Raw genomic sequence first — 22,977 nt, forward strand, 5'->3', positions numbered from 1 at the left:
ACATTGAGCATACATGAGAGAGGCAGAGAATTTGACTTCGGATTATTGTTAGGGGGTCTTTAGTGTATATGAAACCCGATGTCGTCACGTCCCAGGGTGGTCGACAGATTGGGGGGGAGGGGGGAAAGTTGTAAAAAACGCGCGCTTATAAAATCACCTGTCCTGCAGTTACTATTCATAGAACAGCTTTGAATTTTATCTCAATATTATGTACACATAACTGGCTTTCAATGTGGTCCTCTACATTTTTGCGATAAACCGCATAGTTTTTCCGTAAAAAAATAAAATATCTCGAAAAATGTATTTTTTTATTATGGACTTTTTATTATTTCTCGAATATTTAAGTCGTTGGCCGACTTAGAGGAAAAGGTTCTCAATAAACGTTGTAGGCCATTTCTTCCTGAATCCAATGATATATATAGTTTGGGGGTTACGATCATAGATGCGGCGGTGGGAGGGGGATAAGTAGCACTGTTACGCTGCGGCGCGGTCCTCCCCCATGATTAATGCGCGTAGTGGCCTGTCTATCGCATCGCTCCTACTAGTCTATGCATTCAAATTATGTATTTCAGGAACGCTATCTTATGTATTTTCGGTCGCTGAACACGATTTTTCAACTCTCAAGCCTCAATAATTAATAATTCTCATCATAATATACAAATTATGGTCAAAATTACAAACTTTATTATTTATAAATTACATTGTAATGAAGAACCATCTTTTTAGGAATCCTATATGTGTTTCTCAGTCGATAAAAAACTAATATTTCATGAAGAGACAATAATTATTCGATTTAGTTCAATTATCACTTTGGAATTGAGAAGGTCAATTAATAGAGTAAGTTAAACAAATTATATAGGCTACCCCATATAGAGCACCGTGTAAGTGGAGTAAAGTATTTTCTCCATATAAATTTATAGTTGAATCACAAATAATGCTAATTACTCCCATGTGATATGACTAAATATTTGATTTCAAAGAAGATACAACTCTCTATCAACTGATTTCTCTAACTCAAAGACCTTAAAGAGATATAGACCCACAATGCCTATGCCTTCCCAATGATAGCTCTTACTTGAAATTGAAGGCCGCCATTTTAGCACGAGATATTATATATTATATAAATTTGTAATACTATAGATCACAAAGGCATTGGTGGCATTGGTATGTAATAATCTTATGGTTGCCCCCTCAATGGCGGATTTCAATTCCAAGTACGACACTAGCGCTGCATGTGAGTCTATGCATCTTTAAGGTCTTTGCTCTAACTTATATCTACGAATAGATACTTTTCATCTGGCTGAGTTTGACTGATTGTCTTGTGATGGTACTTGAATGAAAGTTGAATTGAAGATATCTTTGTTAAATCTGGAATATTTTTGGAGAGAATACTGTTAGAAATCTATTGAGGGGAGATCAGTATAATCAAGGTGTGAGAGCAAGCAATCAATTCAATCAAACAACTACAAGAAGGACTCATGAACGGTTCAAATATGAGAGATTGTCAACGTATATTTGAAAGAAGTCTGAAGCTATTTGTAGAGTTTTTTTAGAATCACAATGCAACATCAATGACTACTTGAAATTTATGACTGATTATTGTAACATAGTTTGAATTATCTTCAATTGTATTCGTGCTCTTAAGGAAGGACTCTGGTATTGCACATAGAAACTGGTCGAGAAAAGATCCCATACTTTTTTCATTCAATCACACAAACTATGCAATGGAGTCTGTGTTATATCTAGAAAATATGAAAAAATACCCATAGAAGTAGAAAATCATTTCCAATAAGGAAACATTAACTCTATACAGTCAATACATTGACTCTCTGTCAAAAGGAAACCTTGAAGATGTAATAATGTGACAACCGTTCATGCTTTGGAACAAACCCTCATTCGATCATCTAAAACTCATAGGTGAGTGATTGGAATACCTAGTCTTCAAAGGCTTTCCTAAAATGGCTGCTACTATATAAATAAATCTTCCATCAAAGATATTCTGTTCAAGTATGTTGACATGTGACATCATTATGGATATCACTGGAGGATGTGAAGAAAGTCATCGAAGGAAGTAAAACAATAATAATGAGAGATGAGAATGATTTCCAGAAGCATAACCTTATCACGAGAACATTACATTTTTCTTCAAGACTCTGATGGAAAACAGAATCTGCATAATGTTATCAATGGTCTGGAAGCAAGTGAAGAAATGTGTGATTCTCTTTTGAATGTAAAAAGAAATAGTTATTCGGTCTCCAACGATTTTTATCTTAACAAGTTGTGGCAAATTGTAAAAGTGTATTCTTACCTATAAAAAAACAGAGCTCTGTCATTCTCCACGATGCACTTAAACAAAATATCCTAGTTTTAGTTCATTCTAGAACAAAAAGATCTGATCTCTGTATTTTTACTAGGTAGCTGTTTAAAGATAATTCAACATTGAAGTTTTAGTGCAGCATGCATTTTACAATCTCTGTCAACATCTGATGGATATTTGAAAAAAAAAACTATTAATCCTACTTGGCCCTTAAAATTGTAAGTGGAACTAGTTGTGGATTGATTTGTCTAAATCCCTAAATATCGTTGACAAATTCTCGTAATGATAACATGGCTCTCCTGAATTCAACTCCTACTTCACTTTTTAAAACTTTCAATACGCTGCAAGATTATAGAAACTTTGTGATGAGAAGAATCATGAAAATTCTCAATGAAGATGGAGTGATACAGGTGGACATTGTTTTTCATGTCTATGGTCTAGATTCAAACAAAAGTAGTAAACATACTAGAAGCAGCAAAGTAAAAGAATCACTCCAATAATAGGCTCTCCAAACCATCGAGACTTGATTTCTAAATCTGTGGCAAGGATTTGCACGTTAACATACGTTTAACATACGTTAGCTACGTGCAGGAATACATTCATTCATCCATTTGTGGATTGAATTACAAATCATATAAATATTATGTTTGAGAAAGAATCACAGGCATGGCCCAAAACTATTCTATTCCTAACTTTTGATACTGAATAACTTGTTACCATTTCAAAACAGTCTGAACGGGAATACCATAATGGATGAATCAATCAAAAGTTAGTGAAATACCATTATAATGATACTGTTAGAAATAGTTTGAATGAATATTAAAATTTTCATTTCATTTTGATTTGACACATATATATTATTATATTGGATATAATTTTTCAAAAGTTCACGACAAACTGAAGATACATGAAAGATAATAACTTTCATACTAAACATAATTATTATTATGATAATAAATGAATGATGAATTCCATATCCACCTTTAAGAACTAAGAAATTCCACAAACACTTCTTGGAAATTAACTGACCACACTATATCAAGTAAGCGTGGCCAGTGTGTACTTAATAATTTAGCCTGCAGCGCATCACAATAAATGAATTTGAAATAAAAACAATAAAACACAAACACATATTAATATTTTCATTATTCTATCTTGATATGTTCCTTGAAACCCAAGTTTCGTTTATTTCAAACAGTCATTTCTTAGTTTCCTTGCAGAATGAGATGAAGTTTGTAATTTTGACCATAATTTGTATATTATGATGAGAATTATTAATTATTGAGGCTTGAGAGTTGAAAAATCGTGTTCAGCGACCGAAAATACATAAGATAGCGTTCCTGAAATACATAATTTGAATGCATAGACTAGTAGGAGCGATGCGATAGACAGGCCACTACGCGCATTAATCATGGGGGAGGACCGCGCCGCAGCGTAACAGTGCTACTTATCCCCCTCCCACCGCCGCATCTATGATCGTAACCCCCAAACTATATATATCATTGGATTCAGGAAGAAATGGCCTACAACGTTTATTGAGAACCTTTTCCTCTAAGTCGGCCAACGACTTAAATATTCGAGAAATAATAAAAAGTCCATAATAAAAAAATACATTTTTCGAGATATTTTATTTTTTTACGGAAAAACTATGCGGTTTATCGCAAAAATGTAGAGGACCACATTGAAAGCCAGTTATGTGTACATAATATTGAGATAAAATTCAAAGCTGTTCTATGAATAGTAACTGCAGGACAGGTGATTTTATAAGCGCGCGTTTTTTACAACTTTCCCCCCTCCCCCCCAATCTGTCGACCACCCTGGGACGTGACGACATCGGGTTTCATATACACTAAAGACCCCCTAACAATAATCCGAAGTCAAATTCTCTGCCTCTCTCATGTATGCTCAATGTAAGCCAGCGCCTGGACTAGATCGAAAATAATACTCCATCTCTTTTTCACGATACAATTACTCTATAGTCACTTAATAGATTGTATGTAGTTCACGAGAGTTCCATCTTCATTGGGCCCGTTCTATGTACATGGAATGTGGTAAATTGTCCGATTCACAATTTACCAAGTAAAAAGTTCCACGTTCCATGGGAGGAATTTTGACAGATTCTGTTCCAGAATCCTGTTCCAGCTCCACATTCGAAGTGTGGTAAATTGTCCGACCTGGTACAGTTCCAACAGGCTCCAACTATCTGAGCTCTGATTGGTCGATTATTGTAGTCTGCTTGCTTCTCTGCGCATGCACTGATAGTTTGTTTACCATAGCATAGAATACATAACCAACAATATGATGTTTGATAACCATTCATTAAATGAATTTTCTCGATAGAAAATTTGAGAGTAATGTAATAAAAGAAATTTACACTTTTCTAGACGGTAGGTTTGTAAAACAGCCTTTCTTCATTCACGCAGCTAGTAAACGACACAGTTTAGTGTAAATAAACTTTATATGTGCGCGCCAAAAGCTGGAACCAACGATTTTGAAATGGCGTTCCATGGGAACATTTTGCACTAGTCACGTGATGGAACAATTTACGATTGGAACTGGAACAATTTACTGTACACAGAACGTACACATTGTTAATATTTTCACACTGCCCTCTCGTAGCTCATCGAATTTTCTGGAATGATAAAGTATGTTTTCACCATGAAGATTTTTATTTGCAAAGAGATGAATGAAATTCTAATTTTGAAAAGCATGTAAGAAACTACTCGTACAAAGAACAACAAACACTTGAATTGATTATTGTTATGTTTTGTAACGCGCATTACTTTTAGGAAATGAATCATTAGTTAATTTGTAATTCAGGTTCTAGTGAGCTACACGAAGTTCCCTGTGATACCGCGACGGATCAAGATCAGCAAGCGGCTGGCGCAATGTATGCACCCGGCTCTGCCGTCTGGTGTACATCTCAGGGCACTCGAGACATACGACATCATATTCAAGTGCATGGGAACCAATCGGCTTAGCCATGAACTGTTCATCTATAGCGCAGGTTAGTATTAGATGATAACTAACATAATGCTTGAGATGACTCATTTGAAAGAATACTGTGCAAATTGGTTTCTATTTTATCAAAGTGAGCTTTCTAGTATTCAACTGGGGTTTTAGAACCGTTGACTATGGGCATACAGTACATACTAAAACCAGCCACTAATGTAACTATTTCACAGTAAATTTTCGACTGCACAGCAACAGAGCCTGAACGTTTGTGCCAGTTGTTTTGACGTAGAAACAATAGTTTTCGTTGCTGTACAGTCTAAAATGTATGGTTAAACGTTACGTTAGTAACCTGACCATAATATCCTTAGTAAGTACTGTATGTCATTGCCCGACGATCCTAAGTCAATTCAATTGTGATAACAATTGCATTATAAGATGTTCATGACATGTGATATTCATCTCAAAGTTGAAGGCCTTATTCGTGAAATATTCTCGAATCTCTACCTAATGAGATGAAACTCCTATCTTTATTGTGTATTTATGAGTCTATAATAATTGTGAGTGAATAATCCAGTGAGAAATGCATATTTTTTCTCCAATATTAGACTTTGTGCCAACTTGACTTTGCCCAATTCTGCGATTTTAATCTCGAATAGTATTTGGGCTGTTGAAAGTAGGCAATAATGAAACTTGAATACTCGAAATATTGGCTAAGAAATGATATTGTTCATTATGATGATAATCATCCATTTATCAGTAGTATAATTATGTATTGACTCAAACGTGAATTTATTATCGTCTAAAAAAAACAATTACCGCTCATAACCGATTCAATCCAAATGTAGTCAAATGGTATTGTGTTCATGATCTGTTACACTAATAAGCTGATTTGAAAAATCTTTGAACTATAAGTTTGAAAACAATATGCATTTTGAGGACAAAACTTTATACTAGTATACTATTAGAGAATTGCATATCCTGTTTATTTATTTTTGAGTTATAAATAATCAATAAATAGAACCATAGAAAAAACATGAGTACTTTTATTATGTCTTCATTCTTATTCTATGGTAGAACCAAGTTAGTTGTTATTATTTGTTGTTAAATTGTGTTTGTTTACAGGGCTGTTCCCTTTGCTGGGCCACGCGGCCATAAACGTGCGCCCGTCGCTGCTGACCGTCTACGAGACACACTTTGTGCCTCTCGGCAAGCGACTGGGGCCTGGCCTCAGTGGCTTCCTCAGCGGGGTGCTGCCTGGCCTCGAGGAGGGATCCGATCACTTTGAGAGGTCAGTCATGTGTGCATGTGAAGATTCAATCTTACAAAGAAACACCCATTTATAAGGGTATTTTTTCAAACTTCGACCACATATTGCATTAAGAATATCAACTCGATAATAATTATTCTTGTGGTAAGTTATTGATCAAAACGTTTTTCAGCCAGAAAAATGTGGACAAATTCTCTAAGGCATAATCTGCATTTTTGCAATTGGCTATTTTCAACTATATGATAGATTGTTTTCTTATTCATTTTTTAAAACTTGAATTATACAAACTTCAGTGAATTTGAGTTGATCATCAAAACTATTGTGTTACTAGTATCAAAGTAGGCAATGGAATTGGTTTATCTTAATTATTGAAGAAACATTTCTGTCTTTAGTTAAGTAAACGGAACACGTGACATCCTTTTTAAAAAGATTTATTCAAGAAACAAACCGGCATAGTGACTGCCCAAAATACAGAAATGAGACAAAGAATCTCAATTACTAGAGCTTATATACTATTCTAAGTGCTGTATCAGCTACTATACTATAACAATGGGTATAACTTCTCCCTCCCCAAGTTTGGAGCTGTCCTCAGCGACCAAAAACTGATAAGACCCAAAATACAAAAACTGGTTAAAACAATATAACATAATACTCAACTAAGTTATCAATACATACTAATATAAAAGTTTAAGAACAATTTTTCAAGTAGGAGTTTCAGTTGGGAGGTACGGTCCGCCTAAGCTACAAGCTATTTGTTTCTTATCAGGAATATTTCGATTACAAAATTTCAATGAGATTTTACATTTGTAATAAATAACTACAATTATTATCAACAGCACAAAAATTCCAATTGGGATAAAAATATAATGAAGTAGGTAATTGCTTTCCGCTGTAAAATCCTCTATAATTTCTAGTGGTTCTATATTTAGATTAGCTTTATGGATCAAGAATAAGAATAAGAATAAGAATAAGAATGCTTTTTATTCCTTCAATGCATACATACAATGCTATCGGAAACGTCAGTCAACAATATAATACATAGTTTTAAAGTTTTGAATTATACAGTGAAAGTTACACTTAGTACGATTTGATTTGACAATACAGAAAAAGTAACAATGTATCGAATAAATACAAAATTGTCTTGCATTAGATGAAAAACTGAGGAAGAACAATTGAGTACATTTACATGATTAGTAGCCTATTGAATTATTTCACTACCTATTTGACTTGAAAATAGTCCTTCACTGGTAGTTGGAAGAAATCTGAAATTGAGTATAAAGGATTATTCAATAGTAGGCGCTCTAGGTTTTTCTTATAAATTGGCATTGGTAGGTTCCTGGCTATCTCGGGTAATGTGTTGAATAATTTCAATGAAACTTGATTTGGAATTGTTGATATTCTTTTGAGTCTTGTATATGGTATATCTATTTTTGTCTTATTTCTAGTATTATGACAGTGAATGTCAACTCTGCGGCTATAAGAACCTAAATTATTCTTTATCTGGAGGAGAAGTTTGAAAGCTACCAAACTGTGCACTGTCATAATTTTCTCCTTTATAAACAATGGCTTACAATGCTCCAGATAAGTAGCGTTACATATAATTCTTATAGCTTTTTTCTGGAGCAAGAATACTTTTTGAACCTCTGGGGCGCAGCCCCATAAGACTAAACCATACGTGTAAACGCTTTGAAAAAAGGCAAAGTAGCACATTCTCAGGTAATTTGAAGGAACACAGTTCTTAAGACTGCGAAGGAGATATAAAACCCTACTTAATTTTGAGCAAACACTTTCAATATGGGGTATCCATGTAAGTTTCTGATCTAATGTTATGCCCAGAAGCTTTGCACTATCTACTCCCTCACTAATCTTTCTGAGTCCAAGCACCAATGTTTGAGTCTTGGCTGTATTTAGAAACAGGCGGTTTGCTCTAAACCAGTCTGAAGCCTCACCCTTACAGCTAGACATTTTTTGATGGAGGACACCCAGATCCACATCGTTTGTGACCAAAGATAAATCATCAGCATAGCAAACTATTTTAGATGAAATATTCAATCCTATATCATTCATCATCACTAGAAACAATAACGGTCCCAGTATTGACCCTTGAGGTACTCCGTGTGGTACATTAAGTGGCTCAGAAATATTTGAGTTAATACACACTGACTGAGTACGACCCTCCAAATACGATTCTAAAAGTTTAAGAGTATTGTCATGGACACCAAGAAACTGTAATTTATTCAACAAGATGCAGTGATCCACGACATCAAATCCCTTACTTAGATCGAATAGAATTAATCCTGTGTATTTTTTACTATTAAAGCCCTCCTCAACTTCGGTTATAACTGATTGCACAGCGTCTATTGTTGACTTCCCTTTTCTAAAACCATACTGGGAATCTGTAAACAAGCAATTTAATTCAAGGAAGTCATAGAGTTGGGTTGCGATAATATATTCTAGGATTTTTCCAAAGATAGGTGGGATGGAGATTGGTCTGAAGTTATCTGGAAAATTTATGTCACCCTTCTTATAAATCGGAGTGGTTCTTGAATGTTTCAGCAAGGATGGAAAAACTGATGATTTTATACATGCATTTAAAACTGTGGTGAGCGGCTGTAAAATGAATTCAATTACTTCTTTAATAAGGGAGCTAGAGTGAGAATATATGTCTTTGGTGGTGGAAGACTTCATTCTAGAAACTATTTCGAGGACTTGAATACAGGTTACTTCTTTTATTACAAAAGTTGCCTGCGTTTTTAGGGAAGAGTTCAGCAGGTCAACAGCAGAAATTTGTGACGGCTCAATATCTTTATAAATTTTCTCAATGGAGCTGATAAAGTGTTTGTTGAATTCCTTTGCTGAGATAGAAGTAGCGGTAGATTTAGCGGGCTTGGAATTATTTCGAATAATTTTCCAAGCTGCTGAGCATTTATTGTTAGCTGCTTCAATCAAATTCGCATTGTGGTTTAACTGAGCCACTTTCAATTCACTTCTGTATAGCTTTTTAATACTATTGTAAGTCAACCTAGCTGATTCTGTACCTTCTTTTTTCAGTTTATAGTAGGCAATAAAAACGTAATTCTTAAGTATGTTCAGAGCCGGTGAATTGAGAAACTTTTTAGCCTTAGATTTATTGGAAATATCCGGTCTACGTTTGACAACTGGAAATGAGTCCAAGAACAAACCGTTAAACATATTGAAAAATGCATTAAAATTGTATTCAGCCCTGTCATGAATGGTGGTTACTCTAGTCCAATCGACCAAACTAAGTCTATAGCAAAACCAGTGCAATGCCCTTGAGGTTAGTGGCCTGAAACTCTGTGGCTGCAAACTCTGTTTTTTACCAGAATTTCCCGAATTTAAATTTGATCTCACAAAGAAACATAGTGCATCATGATCACCCAGTGCTAGCGGGTCAACCTTAACACTAAAATCTTCAGGATTTAAATCAGTAGCTATATTATCTAGTGCAGAATTATGTCTTGTTGCCTCAAAATTTGTCAGATGTAAATCCAGGGACTTTAATAGATTTATTAAATCTGACCTTCTAGAATCCATTGATAGAATATTTACATTAAAGTCTCCACCTACGATAATATTATATTTATTTTTCTTATATTTATTCAGAGATAAAATTAGTCTCTCCAAAGCACTGAAAAATAATTCCAGGTTACCATTAGGCGATCTATATATCACTATGATGAGAAGTTTTAATTTTTTAACAATAACTCCGGCAAATTCATGGTGTAATTCAAGACAATGAGATGACAAATCAAGAGGCTGGACATGGTCCGAATACTTGTTGGAAATAAATATAGCAACCCCACCATTTTTTAAAGAGGTTCTGCAAAAGGCAGTTAACAATAGAAACCCACTTATCTGTACTAGATCTATGATTTCTTTCCTTAACCAGTGCTCAGAAAGACAAAGCACATCGAAATCCCTCTCTTGATTTATCATCTCGATCTCAGTGATTTTGTTATTCAGAGATTGAACATTACAATACATAAGAGAAAAAATATTAGGATTATTCTTAGAATCTAAAATGTTCCGTTTAAAAAACGAGCTGTGTTGTTTGGAGAACTGACTAAAAAATTGTTTTCATCCAGTGATTGATAGGAGATCGGGATGATGGTTTCAACTGAAGGTGATTTCTCTGTCAGTACAGAGATGACTGAATTTTGCGCGCGGAGAGGGGCTGGTGAACTGGGTGTGACTGGATATGATCCTAGACATTGAAAGACAGGAGAGTCAGGTGACTTGTGAGAGTTGCGCGTAAGTAAATTGTGTTTCTCCGCTAATAATTCAGCTCTCGAGGATGCAGGGCGAGCATTGAAAAAGTCTCTCACAAAATTCGTCAGTCGGTTGACGAGAGTCCGTTTCCCACGCCGGTTGAGATGAAGCCCGTGTCGCGTAAAATGAGATCTGACGAGGAACGCATTAATATCCATGTAGTCAATATTAAGTCTACCTGTATAGTTCCGCACCGCACTGGATAAGTACAAGTTTGCATTACAGATATTTTCATTGAGAGTAGAATCATCGTATCGATAGGGTACACTGCATAACAGGACATTAGTCTGAATGTTTATATCAGCAAGAGACTGGACTGCCTGGTTTAACGTCGACTTGAACGGTTCACCGCGATGTAAGTCATTTGAACCCGCCGATACAATTACAAAGTCTCTCTCAGTAAAGTCCTTGATCAAACTACAACTATCAAGAACAACATTTTTCAACTTAGCACTCGATTTGGTGGAAACTAAAACCTCAAAATCATCTCCCAGGTCTCTCGTGTTACAGAAAACAGAACTGTTTTCCCTGACTATCAGTTAGAAAAGTAACTCTCTGTTTCTTCTTGGAGGTGATATTCTTACGGCGTTTCAAGTGAGTTGTTTCTCGCGTTGAGGGGGATTGGTGAACTTCAACTTGTACCTTAAACTTATCCGGCATCAAAGGTCACGATGTGTTAGAAGAGAGTACGGAAAACCTATTCTCTGTCACGATTGGATTACTCTCTCTCTGTCCATTCTTAGGCTTAACAACTTTTTTAGATATGATAAAGTCCGTATCTTTAATTGAATCTTGTTCCAGAAGGATATCTCCTCTATCATAAAAACTATTTTGTTCTGTTTGAATTATATTTATAATAGCATTTTTATTTTTCAACTCTTCACTCAAACTGCGTTTAGTTGCCTCTAGACTGACAATGCGTGATTTCAGCAATTTTATTTCCTCGTCTGCTCTCCCTTCATTGACCAGATTCCTCAAAACATTCCTTTCTTCTGTTCCTCTCATCACTCAAGGATTTAGCCAACTGTTTATTTTCAACTGAGATCTCCATAAGATCGTTTCTCAATTCATTGTTCTCCGAAATAGAACTGTCAAGTTTATTTAAGACTCCGATAATATTTGGAATCAAGTCAACTATTGCATTATTCGAATATTTTTCAGCTATCATAGAGAGTGTTTCCCTAACATTAACTGCCAGTTCAACAACATCAGCATTGATTAAGTCACCATTTAAACTATTGAGCTCCGATTGCGCGCGAATCAAATTTTCGCGCCTTTGACGAGTCGTCATTGGCTTCATAGTCTCTATGAAAAGTAAAAACACCGGTTCTATTGAAAGAGAAAGTTCACTGATAAGAAAACTGGTGGTCACTGTCGACAGTCAGCGTTGTCATAGCAGCCGAAAGACGCTACCTATTTTGCTAGCAGTCACGTCAGCCGGCAACTCTTGTACAGGTATGAAAACAAGATAAGGAGAACGCTATCAGTTGCACATAAATTGAGCTGCTTAAAAACAACAAGGAATTATTGAGCCGGTGAAATTGAGAGGGTGAGTGATACTGAGAGAGAAAATAATTGAACACTGTAACAGCAGAAAGGATAACTCCGACGATGTTTCACAGTCAATCGTAACACAAGCAACAGATGGGGTAAGAATTGATACGGAAAACAACAGCGTTTAGGAGTGTTCCTTTTTATATCACTTCTCACAATAAAGTAATCATTAGAGACAGTTTTTGTGAGGGTAAATTTATATCCGTTAGGTTCTTAGCAGAGGGTTCAAGGTTCATCAAGCTCGAAAAGTGTAATCAAACTGTCAATTTCTTGCAATGTCCACTAGGTTAGAAACAAATGAAATTCTGAATAAATCCAAGTTCCAATAAATCACAAACTTTCTATACACATTACTGAAAGTCCATCACTAACTTTTATGAAAAATCTATCGATTATTGATGAAAAACTATCGAAAACATTTTAAAATATCGTCTTTCGTATTGATTGTATGCTTTAGCAAATTTGTACTACTCAAGGGATCATTTTCTCGTTTTATTATTTCAGGAAATTGCTGAACTAGGTTAATTATTTGAAGTTTTTTCTTCCTCGTTCATGTGACTTGTTCGTAATAGAGTTGGTATATCTTGAATTATATCTGCCAAGTTTTCAGGACAATTGGTCGTGAATTGTCTTGGCTCTATAATTTCTTCTACATCTTCTACATCCATGAGCTCCGGATAGATAGTCAAAATCTCATTTGAAAAAACAACACATTCACATTTATTATCAGTGATTTCTACAATACCTTCTTCAACAGTATATAGGTCTTGTACTTGTAGTACTTGCAAATGTGACCCTAATGTTGGGTGAACTCCATGCACAAAAATATTTACAAGTGTAGCATTCAGTTGACAAATCAAATTTTCTAATAGTAAACCTGTAACACCATCTAGCTTATACTTAGTGATTACATTTGTACGTTTTTCATTAAGTCTGTTCAAAAATTCAATAGGATGTTCCCTTTGATAGGATTTCATCACAGTCAACTCGGCAATGAGTTCAGGTACAGATCTGTTATCAGCAAAATTTTGTTTCAGTGATTTTATCAAGTCTTTTATTGAAGAACAACTGTTGTTGAATGCTACTGCTTCGGCTGGTCCTTCAAGTTTGCACATAGCAGCTTTGAAAAGAATCCAGTGATTAGCTTCTTTCTCTTGAATGTTCTCAGCACAGTAGCCGATAGAAAGGTCTTCGCAAGTAGATATGAATCGATGTAACTTGTGAGAAGTACCATCGTAATGAGGTATGTATCTCAAGAGTTCATGTGGAATAGGTTTAGTGATTGTTGCCATTTTTGAAATATCTGAAGTTGAAGATAAGACTGGATGCAGTTTTGAGGGTTTGATGAAGTTCTTTTGTTTGGTACTCACAACTGGTTTGGAGAGCGTACTTGGATCGTCCTGGTCCTCGTCCGTGGATGAATCCGTGTCGCTTGGTTCTCTGTTGGTTAGGGGCAGCCAGGTGTTGTTTCTCTCTGCCAGGATGGAAGGCTGTGCACTTGGTTCCAGAGTGATGAGGGTAGCCGCAGATGAGGAGTTACACTCACGTTTTGGATTCGAGACAGTTGATCGCGAAAAAACGTATGCGGTCCCGTTTGTAAACGGAACACGTGACATCCTTTTTAAAAAGATTTATTCAAGAAACAAACCGGCATAGTGACTGCCCAAAATACAGAAATGAGACAAAGAATCTCAATTACTAGAGCTTATATACTATTCTAAGTGCTGTATCAGCTACTATACTATAACAATGGGTATAACTTTTGACAGAAGATATACACATCATAGATTGTAATAAATTGAGTAAAATTATTCTTACTATAGATTTTTCAACTTGTCTCAGCAAGAAAGAAAAGTCCTTTTCAATCAATCAAAGTAGGGGAAAAAATGTAATGTGTCAGAAAAAATGTAACTACTGTATTGGAATTTAATTTCAGTTAGAAAGTCCAAGATCAATGCTTCCTGGCAGATCTTTGAAGTGGATGTCGACAAAACAATATTATAGAACTGTACTAGGAATGAATTCTAGAAAATAGGAAATGTTGACACCAGTAGCCTATTGCATTAGAAAATACAAAATAATAATTTTAGTAGTCAACTGGTTATTAGAATAGGTAATTATCAAAATATTAGCTTGTATTTTATCATGTAACAGGGCCCCTGGTGTAGATCTTTGCAGGTTCTCTGAATGCACTAGTCTTATTGAATCCATTTATAATTCAACTGTTCTTGATATAATATTTGGAAATATTAAAAAATATTTGTCATTTCACTGCTTGTATAAAAATTTTCATCTATAATCTCCGGATTTGTTGTAAAATATGACAAAGATTTATCTTTTGTGGTTTGACTGCCGTAGGCTACTCTGTATATTTGATCTGTTTCTACTCTGTAAATTGATCAATATTATAAGTCTTAGGCCCTATTGCACGTATTTCTATCAAATTTAATTGCCACAAAATTACGTCATTGCATTCCATTCTGATTCTTTTAACGTTACTCTTGACATTAGTTCTGTTGGACTTGGACGGCATCATTTTATTATATTTGGGCTGTCAAAAATATGCAGTAATTTTCACAAAAAAGTGGCTGAATTTAGTAATAGTACAGTCAAATGGTCGTTTTTCAGGAAACAGTCCCGAAAGAATTTTTCTTGACGGTTCTATATATATTTTGGGGCGCTGAATTGGAATCTGAAATTTGTTGACACGCCAGTGGGCGGCTTCACCTCCAAAACCCCCAAAAACCCCTAAAATTTCGGACATTCATTTTTCCATTTAATCTCGAAAACTTCGAGTTTTTTGGAGAAAAATCATTCTCTAAAGAATTAAAGATAATAACATTTCCAATAAATTGAGTGGTCGTACTACAGCTTATTCTTCTCAGCTTGTCAAGGCGGTTCAAAATCATGTATCATAACTGAATTTTTTGATTATTTTTCATCATTTCGGGTTACCGAGATACACAGTTTTGAATTTAAAAATTGGCCATTATTCTGTGTATTTAAATATGGGCTTTTTTATCTGAATTGTTACACAAGATACACAACTTTGAACATGCGAGACTGTTAAAATGATTAACGTATCACAACATTTCTTCGCATATTCAAAGTTGCGTATCTTGTGAAACAATTCAGATAAAAAATCCAAAAAGTGGTCAAGGTTGTAGAGAATTTTCTCCTCTTCTCGCTCCCTTAAATCGTTTTTCTGATTTCAATACCGTTCAAAAGTTACAGCCAATTGAAAAAATGATTATTTTCATTTTCTAATTTTTTCTGCGATTTTGCTGTTATTCAAGAGTCTCTAAAATCAGTAAAATACATGATAGAAACTTGTGATTGTGATGGGTCGATGATGAAAGAGAATTACATGCTCTATAAGCTACGTTGCCTCAAATCCATCTTGCATGACTGTTTATTATTGAAAAACTGTCGAGACTGTGAAAATGAGGAAAATATCGCAAATTTCTTGATTTTTTGAAACAAACTTATCTTACCTCACGATCATATTTTTACAAAATTCATTTACCTCACAAGAAAGAGGAGATTCCGTTCTTCAAATCAAGACCAAGTACCATTTTTTATCATTTCGGGTTACCAAGATACACAGTTTTGAATACAGAAATTGGCCATTATTCTGTGTATTTAAATATGGGCTAAAATACACTCAAGAAGGAATTTTTTTCATCAAATTTCAATTATGATACATGATTTGGAACCGCCTTGACGAGCTGAGAAGAATGAACTGTAGTACGAGTTCTGATCATTCTGTCAAAAGTTATAAGTGTTTGAAGTTTTGATCCTTGACGTATCCTTATGACGTACCCCCCCACTAGAAAATACTAAAATTAAACGTTTCTATCGGGTGATTCTCATAGAAAATAACCCTCGTGAGATGATTTCAGCCAAAATATATATTTTTTTGTTAGGAAGGCCTTTAAAAGGTATTATAATGAAAAATTTGTATTTTGGCTGAAGGACATGATTTTCTATTTTTTGGTGTATCCCCCCTCCCCCACTACTAAATTCAAAAATTCCAAAGGAATCCTGTTCAGAATGAATTGTTCTTTCACGTGATGTGTGATTTTTTAACTACACTAGAAAAATATCCAAGTTGTATAGGGTAGAAGTGGTTGGTTCGCATATATTTTGAAAACCCCTTTAAAATACCCCTTTTCTGAAAATTCGTAGCTCCGGAACCAAAAATGATAGAATCCTGCGCGACCACTCAATTTATTGGAAATTTATCATCTTCAATTTTGTAGAGACTGATTTTTCTCCAAAAACTCGAAGTTTTCGAGATTAAATGGAAAAATGAAAAAAAGTCCGTAATTTTAGGGGATTGAATTCAAATCTGTTTTTTTATTCTAGTGTGAGTTGATTAAATGTGACACACATATGATGGTTCAAATGATGGATTTACATTTGGACTGTTGAACAAATTAGAATAGCAACCTTTTTGGGATGTAGCCTGTGATGCCTTTCTAAAATGTATAAACTGTAAGTGATAGAATACAATATTATGATGATGATAACATTTATTTAATATCTGTGGTCAGGACGAACGCGCTGCTTGAGAAAGTGTGCGAAGGCGTGGGAGCGTCGCACTTCTACGGCTGCCTGTGGGACTGCCTGGCCTCGAATGCAGCCGTCCGTCTGCCCGCCATCTTGTTTGCGTTGGCACACTATGACAAGCGCCTCTCCACCGAGGACCAGCTGCATGTCATGGGCACCAATGTCGATGTTATGGTCAGCACAACATTCATTCATTCATCAGAATTAATTTCCATGTATTGTGTGTGGTGTTCAGCTAAGGGTTTCTTCACACTTAGCTACGCTACGCTGAAATAATCCTATCTCCCTTCTCCCAATTTTGAATACAAGCTACGATGAATCTGTTCCACAGATTTACATTCGTAGCTTGGCTTTATCATTGGGCGTTAGGACGTATTTCAGCGTATGATAAAGCCAAGCTACGAATGTAAATCTGTAGGACAGATTCATCGTAGCTTGTATTGAACATTGGGAGAGGGAAGATAGGACGTATTTCAGCGTATGATAAAGCCAAGCTACGAATGTAAATCTGTAGGACAGATTCATCGTAGCTTGTATTCAACATTGGGAGAAGGGAGATAGGACGTATTTCAGCGTAGCGTAGCCAAGTGTGAAGAGACCCTAAGGGTCGAAACTTAGTGAAGCGGCGAAGGTAGAGTGTATCAGAGAAAGTAAATGAGAGTGTTGAAAATGATAACTGCAGTCCTGCAAGTTGAATTAATAAAGTGGGCTAGACAACCAAAATAGGGTGTTTCATTAATACAACTCACTTTGTCTTCTCTGATCTCAATACTTTCCAATTCATATTAGTAACATTTATGGCATCATTAGTTATAGTTCTGGGGTAACCAAACACCTTTTTAAAAAGAAAACTTTATTTTCAAACACATAATTATAAAATATACATCGAAAAAGAGAGAAGTGCTCTCGGTGGAGTTTGGCAGTAGACTGACTAGAAGTACTATGATCGAGCATTACAATGGAATACAGCGTCAGCAATAATAATAGGTGTTACCAGATGTAACTATTGATCTTGATAACCAGTAAAATATCAATGCTAGTAACAATTGAAAATCGAAAATTTATTTTATCCAATTACAATATTACATAACTAAGTATAGTAGTGGAAGAAAAAAACCAGGCTTAGCCCTTACTATTTCTAAAACAATTAACAAATTAACTATTTCTAACACATAGTCCAAATTTTTAGGTTATGTCCAAATTTATTTTTAAACCAAAGGACTTTTCCACTCCAAGAACAATCCGGAAGAAATAAATGATCAAAATTGAATTGTGAATGTTTGATAATAAAGCCAGTGAACACAAAACAATACAAAAGTTTCTTTAAATATTGAAATTAAATTTCAAATTTAGAGCCGAAAATTATTAAGAAAAGTAACGTAGTTGAAAAAGAAAAGAAACTATTTGTTTATTTCAATTTAAAATATTAGATAATCTTACTTATTCAATTTATAAACTTACTTGAAACAGTGCAATTCTTTGTTACAATATTTTATCAACAGTTATGCTTTGAGGAAGTCTACCAACTCTAGGCTTTACATGTACTTCATATAATTTCGTAGTGCAAATAATAATTGAGTTTATTTCAATGAAATAGTATTTGAAAGTATTAGTATATTAAATATTTCTTGTTGAAGGTAAATGGATTGTGCGCATGCGTACAAGATACGAGCGTATTGGTGCAGCGAAGCGCTCTCGACTTCCTATTGGTCGGATTCCCGATGCACAACAGCCAATTGCTACGATGCGATATGGTGCGACTTGTCACTGCTGCACTATCTACAATCCTACGCCGAGACATGTCTCTCAACAGGTCAGATTCTTCACCAATATTTTTTATCTATTTCGATTTACAATGTCATTTAAAGTCCACTCAATATTATACAGTTTTTCTCTATTTATATGACTTGAAGTTCGCCCAACCTTTTATAATTTAATATTAAATTCACTAGGGCTTCTAAAGTTATTTTGAAAAATCTATCAATCTATCAGATTGAGAAATAAGATTTTCATTTTTTGAAAATTTCCTCATTATTGGAGCTTGCAGTACGCCTGAACTTATTAATAGCAAGTTGTTTACTTATTGCCTAAAAATAGTAGTTATCTAGTACTCTTGTTCTAGAAATATTATCAATTTTATATTATATTCTAATTATTTTCTCATATTTTCATCATTCTTTGAACTTGAAGCTATCCTAAACTTTTTCATATTCATTTGAAATCTAAGGAGAGCTTTAAAATAGTATTTTTAAATCTATTCTTATTCAGAACAAATATCATTTCATATTAATTTTCCTCCATTTCTTTATTTGAAAAAATGGCCTAAACTTTTTAAAGTGTATTTTTTCACTGAATGCTTGAAGATGGTATTCTTCTTAACAATGGGAATTACTAAAACTGTTCAGAAATATTGTAGGAAAATTAGAAAATATTTTAGATAATAATATCATGGCGTCGGCTAATGTTGCTTCAATCGGCAATATTGATGATGACTTGCAGGCATTTATTATTGATATATATTCTACCTAATTTTTTATAACAATTGAGGTAAAAAGGTTTTTTAATGTTTCAAAATATTTTTGAATTGGTAGTATAGAATATCAATTATTTATTCGTTCAATCTATTGTTGTTGGAGTTATTTCCTTGGCTTTTAGATGTGAAAAAATGGTTGACTCAAACCATTCTTTAGTTAATAATTTCTTATAAGATATTAAAATTAATAATGTTATCCAATTTAATAATCTAGTTTTAGCAGCTTTTAATCAAATTGTAATTTTGTGTTTCCTATGATCAGTTTCATTTTTTTTTATCATTGTTGTAAGCTCAGTTGTGTAATTTTGTTTTAGGCGTTTGTACGCTTGGCTGCTTGGCTCTGAGATAAATATTGCTCTTTTAAGCCCCGAACATCCACTAGTAAAACGCAGTAAAACGGCTGACTCGATTACAAGCAACATCAGCACCAGCCAGTACTTCGAGCTCTACTCAAGGGAAATGCTTGTCTTGGTGAGTACAGTCAACTCTTCTCAAATATTATTGCACTCATTAAATTTACTTGCTATCTACTATATTATCCAAGTTTTACTATTTATTTTTCACTATGTACTCAATACCTCTATTACCTGATGTTCTCTCACTATTCCTCACGTTTTTTCACGTTCCTTTTCCTACCGCCATTTACATTGGACGGTGTGATTAGGAAGTTATCCCGGTTTATCTGATCTAATATTAGTTGTTGGTTTTTAATAATAATAATCAATCTCTTCAATCTCTTCTATCTATTCTATATCAAATATATATCCGTCAAGAATACATATTTTATAATGATTCAATTAATTCTTATAATTGAGATGAAATAATTTCAGTAGTTAATTATATTTCTAACTGTGGTTAAATTGTTGAAATTGTCGACGATTTCAAAAATTGAGGAATTTCTTGCTCCTGTTACCATCATGCGATTCGCAGTGTTGTGCAGAAGGCTTAAAGCGGACAATTTTGAAGTATGACAATCAAAAAACTCTATAATCTATTGATCAATCTCAAACCACTTGAAATTGATAGAATCAGCTACTTTAACTGTTTTTCAATCTCAAACATTTTACAAATTTGCTTGCAGGAAATCAAGTTCAATCAAATCAATTTATTTTCCATTTTAACAATATATACAGAGCATGAAATTACCATAGTTACTGAAATAATTACCATATAACTAAAAAATCACAATCATACCCTGAAAAAAATTACAAAAAATCAATATACATGGAAAATAATCCCAAAGGTTACAAAAACCTGTTTGGGCAGAAAAAACTACTTGGAATAAAAAAGAAGTGTTACAGTTAACAAAGCAAATTAGGAAAGAGTAAAAAATAACTAAAAAGACAAGAAAAAAGGAAAGAGAACTTCAGTATCAGTTAATAAACTATATTAAAATACTAATAATATTACAAAATGCACAATAACATTACAAACTAAGAAAAAAAAAATGTCGCGTAATGTTTGAACGTATGGATGCGCCCTGAGTAGTTTGTAATGCACTGTTCGACATGCTCCGTCTGTAGAACTGCAACTTTATATAATTTTATTGCTTTATTCCACTGAATTTCTTCGAGTATTTAATTAATCTCGTCTACTAATTCATTATTTCTATTCTAATTACAAAAATTGTGATCAATTTCAATACCTTAGAAAATGATCTAGTTGCAAAGCTATATTTTCAGCAAATGTTATTTGTGTTGTTTTAGGCAATTAAAACATTACTGGACCAAGCGACAGGACAGACGCCCCATGACCTTCGACCTTACCGACTGCTCGTGTCTCTACTCGACAAACCCGATATTGGGCCTGTCATTCTAGACGACTTTCTCTTCGAGGTTTTCAGGTACGTGTCAAATTATTACAAACATTTTTTGAAAAGCAAATTGTACCTCCAAGCAGTGTTTGATTTTCACTTACTTCATTCACATTTTTGACCAATCGAAGTAATTTTTTCGAAACGCATATTAAAACCTTAACACATAAAGGTCTAGTTTTTGACTCAGCATGTTGTCCTATATCTTATATATTTGATTTGTGGCTCTGAATAATCATATCGTAGGTGATTACCTATCTAATTTCAAAGCCATTAGTTTTCATTAGTTTTTTCAATGTAAAATATACCTATCCTATCCACTATTTGGAAACACAACATTACTCCTGCAAAAGTATAAGAATCTGCTACAAATTTCAAAATCATAATATTACTATAGTGAGATTCACTCCATACTGTCAGCAGGACAGTTGAATGGGTAGCATTAATTTTATTTACAAGGAATATTGGCTTCCATATCTGAACACTGGCAGTTTGAAGTGAATCCGACTATATGTTTTTCTATATAATTTGAAAGGAAATTGCAAGGAAGGTGCTACTGAGATACACTTATAACGAAGCTCTAGCACATGATTTATCAGGAATGTTCAAGTTAAAATTTTGGAGAAAGATATGCATTAAATTCAATAATGAAAAAGCAATTGAAATAATAAATTGAAGAGAAAACAAAAAATAGTGATAAATCTATTGAAATTCATTCTCAATGTTTACAAAAGATTACTTCAAAAGCCGAACTCCTCTAAATACCATTTATGAGTTTGAAAATCGCTTCCTGGTGATTCGAACTCACTCAAAGCTGTAGGTCTAAGAATCTGTCTTCATCATCCGTCTAGTTACCCATGCACAAGCCTAGAGCTCATGTGGGCATCATCATCAGCAAAAAATAAAAACAAATCATACCTATTTAAATAAAATGAAAGATATCACATTGATGCATCAATATGAATTTCCATGAATCATATTTTCAGCTTTCAATAATAATATAATTATTTTTTTTAAAGAAATGTTGTTCTATTTTCTCAATCTGAGGATTATTTCGTCAATTATTATATTGACATATCTATCCATTTATTTATTCATTCATTCATTTTTTTCTAGGTCTACAGCCCAGGGTGGGCTTTGGCTTCCTCCACAACATTCCTCCAAGCCTCTCTGTCTTCAATCAATCTTCTCCATCCTCCATAATCCATCCTTACTAGATCATCTCTGATCTCATCCTCTTATCGTATTCTCGGTCTGCTCTTTTTCCCTCTTGGATGTAGCTTCTCTTCAAGCACTATTTATTCATTCATTGTACAAGATAATCCATGAATAATAAAAAATATGCACCTATTTGAAGTTGAACAACAGCTGTGATAAGTTCTAAATAGTGTGTTTGTCTTTTCAGTCTCAACATTTTATAGTTTTTTAAAGATTGGAATTTTCTAAACACTTGTGATTGATTTCATTCAATTTAAAGGTATTTTATTAAATTAAAATATTTTTGTGTGCTTTGAATTGTAAATTGAGTGTCTAACTGAAGAATGTTGAAGTGACAAATAACCTAGATACATTTGGACTGTTGTATAAATTAGAATTGGAACAGTTTTGGGCGAGAGCCTGTGGTACTTTTCTGTAAGTTGTGTACTTGTGAATGATTAAATAAATAAATGCACTGT

At 34.2% G+C, this 22,977-nt stretch overlaps 1 protein-coding gene across 1 annotated transcript in view; it reads left to right on the plus strand.

The window, feature by feature from the left end:
- LOC111064249 (protein dopey-1 homolog) overlaps window positions 1-22,977 on the plus strand; it is a 126,653-nt gene that overhangs the window by 10,208 nt on the left and 93,468 nt on the right. The window contains exons 3-8 of the mRNA XM_039420047.1: window positions 5,138-5,324; window positions 6,395-6,560; window positions 16,940-17,129; window positions 18,593-18,768; window positions 19,803-19,959; window positions 21,195-21,331. Of these exons, the coding sequence (XP_039275981.1) occupies window positions 5,138-5,324; window positions 6,395-6,560; window positions 16,940-17,129; window positions 18,593-18,768; window positions 19,803-19,959; window positions 21,195-21,331 (1,013 nt within the window). The remainder of the gene's footprint in view (window positions 1-5,137; window positions 5,325-6,394; window positions 6,561-16,939; window positions 17,130-18,592; window positions 18,769-19,802; window positions 19,960-21,194; window positions 21,332-22,977) is intronic.

Source organism: Nilaparvata lugens, chromosome 2, assembly GCF_014356525.2.
Source record: "Nilaparvata lugens isolate BPH chromosome 2, ASM1435652v1, whole genome shotgun sequence".
NCBI lineage: Eukaryota > Metazoa > Arthropoda > Insecta > Hemiptera > Delphacidae > Nilaparvata > Nilaparvata lugens.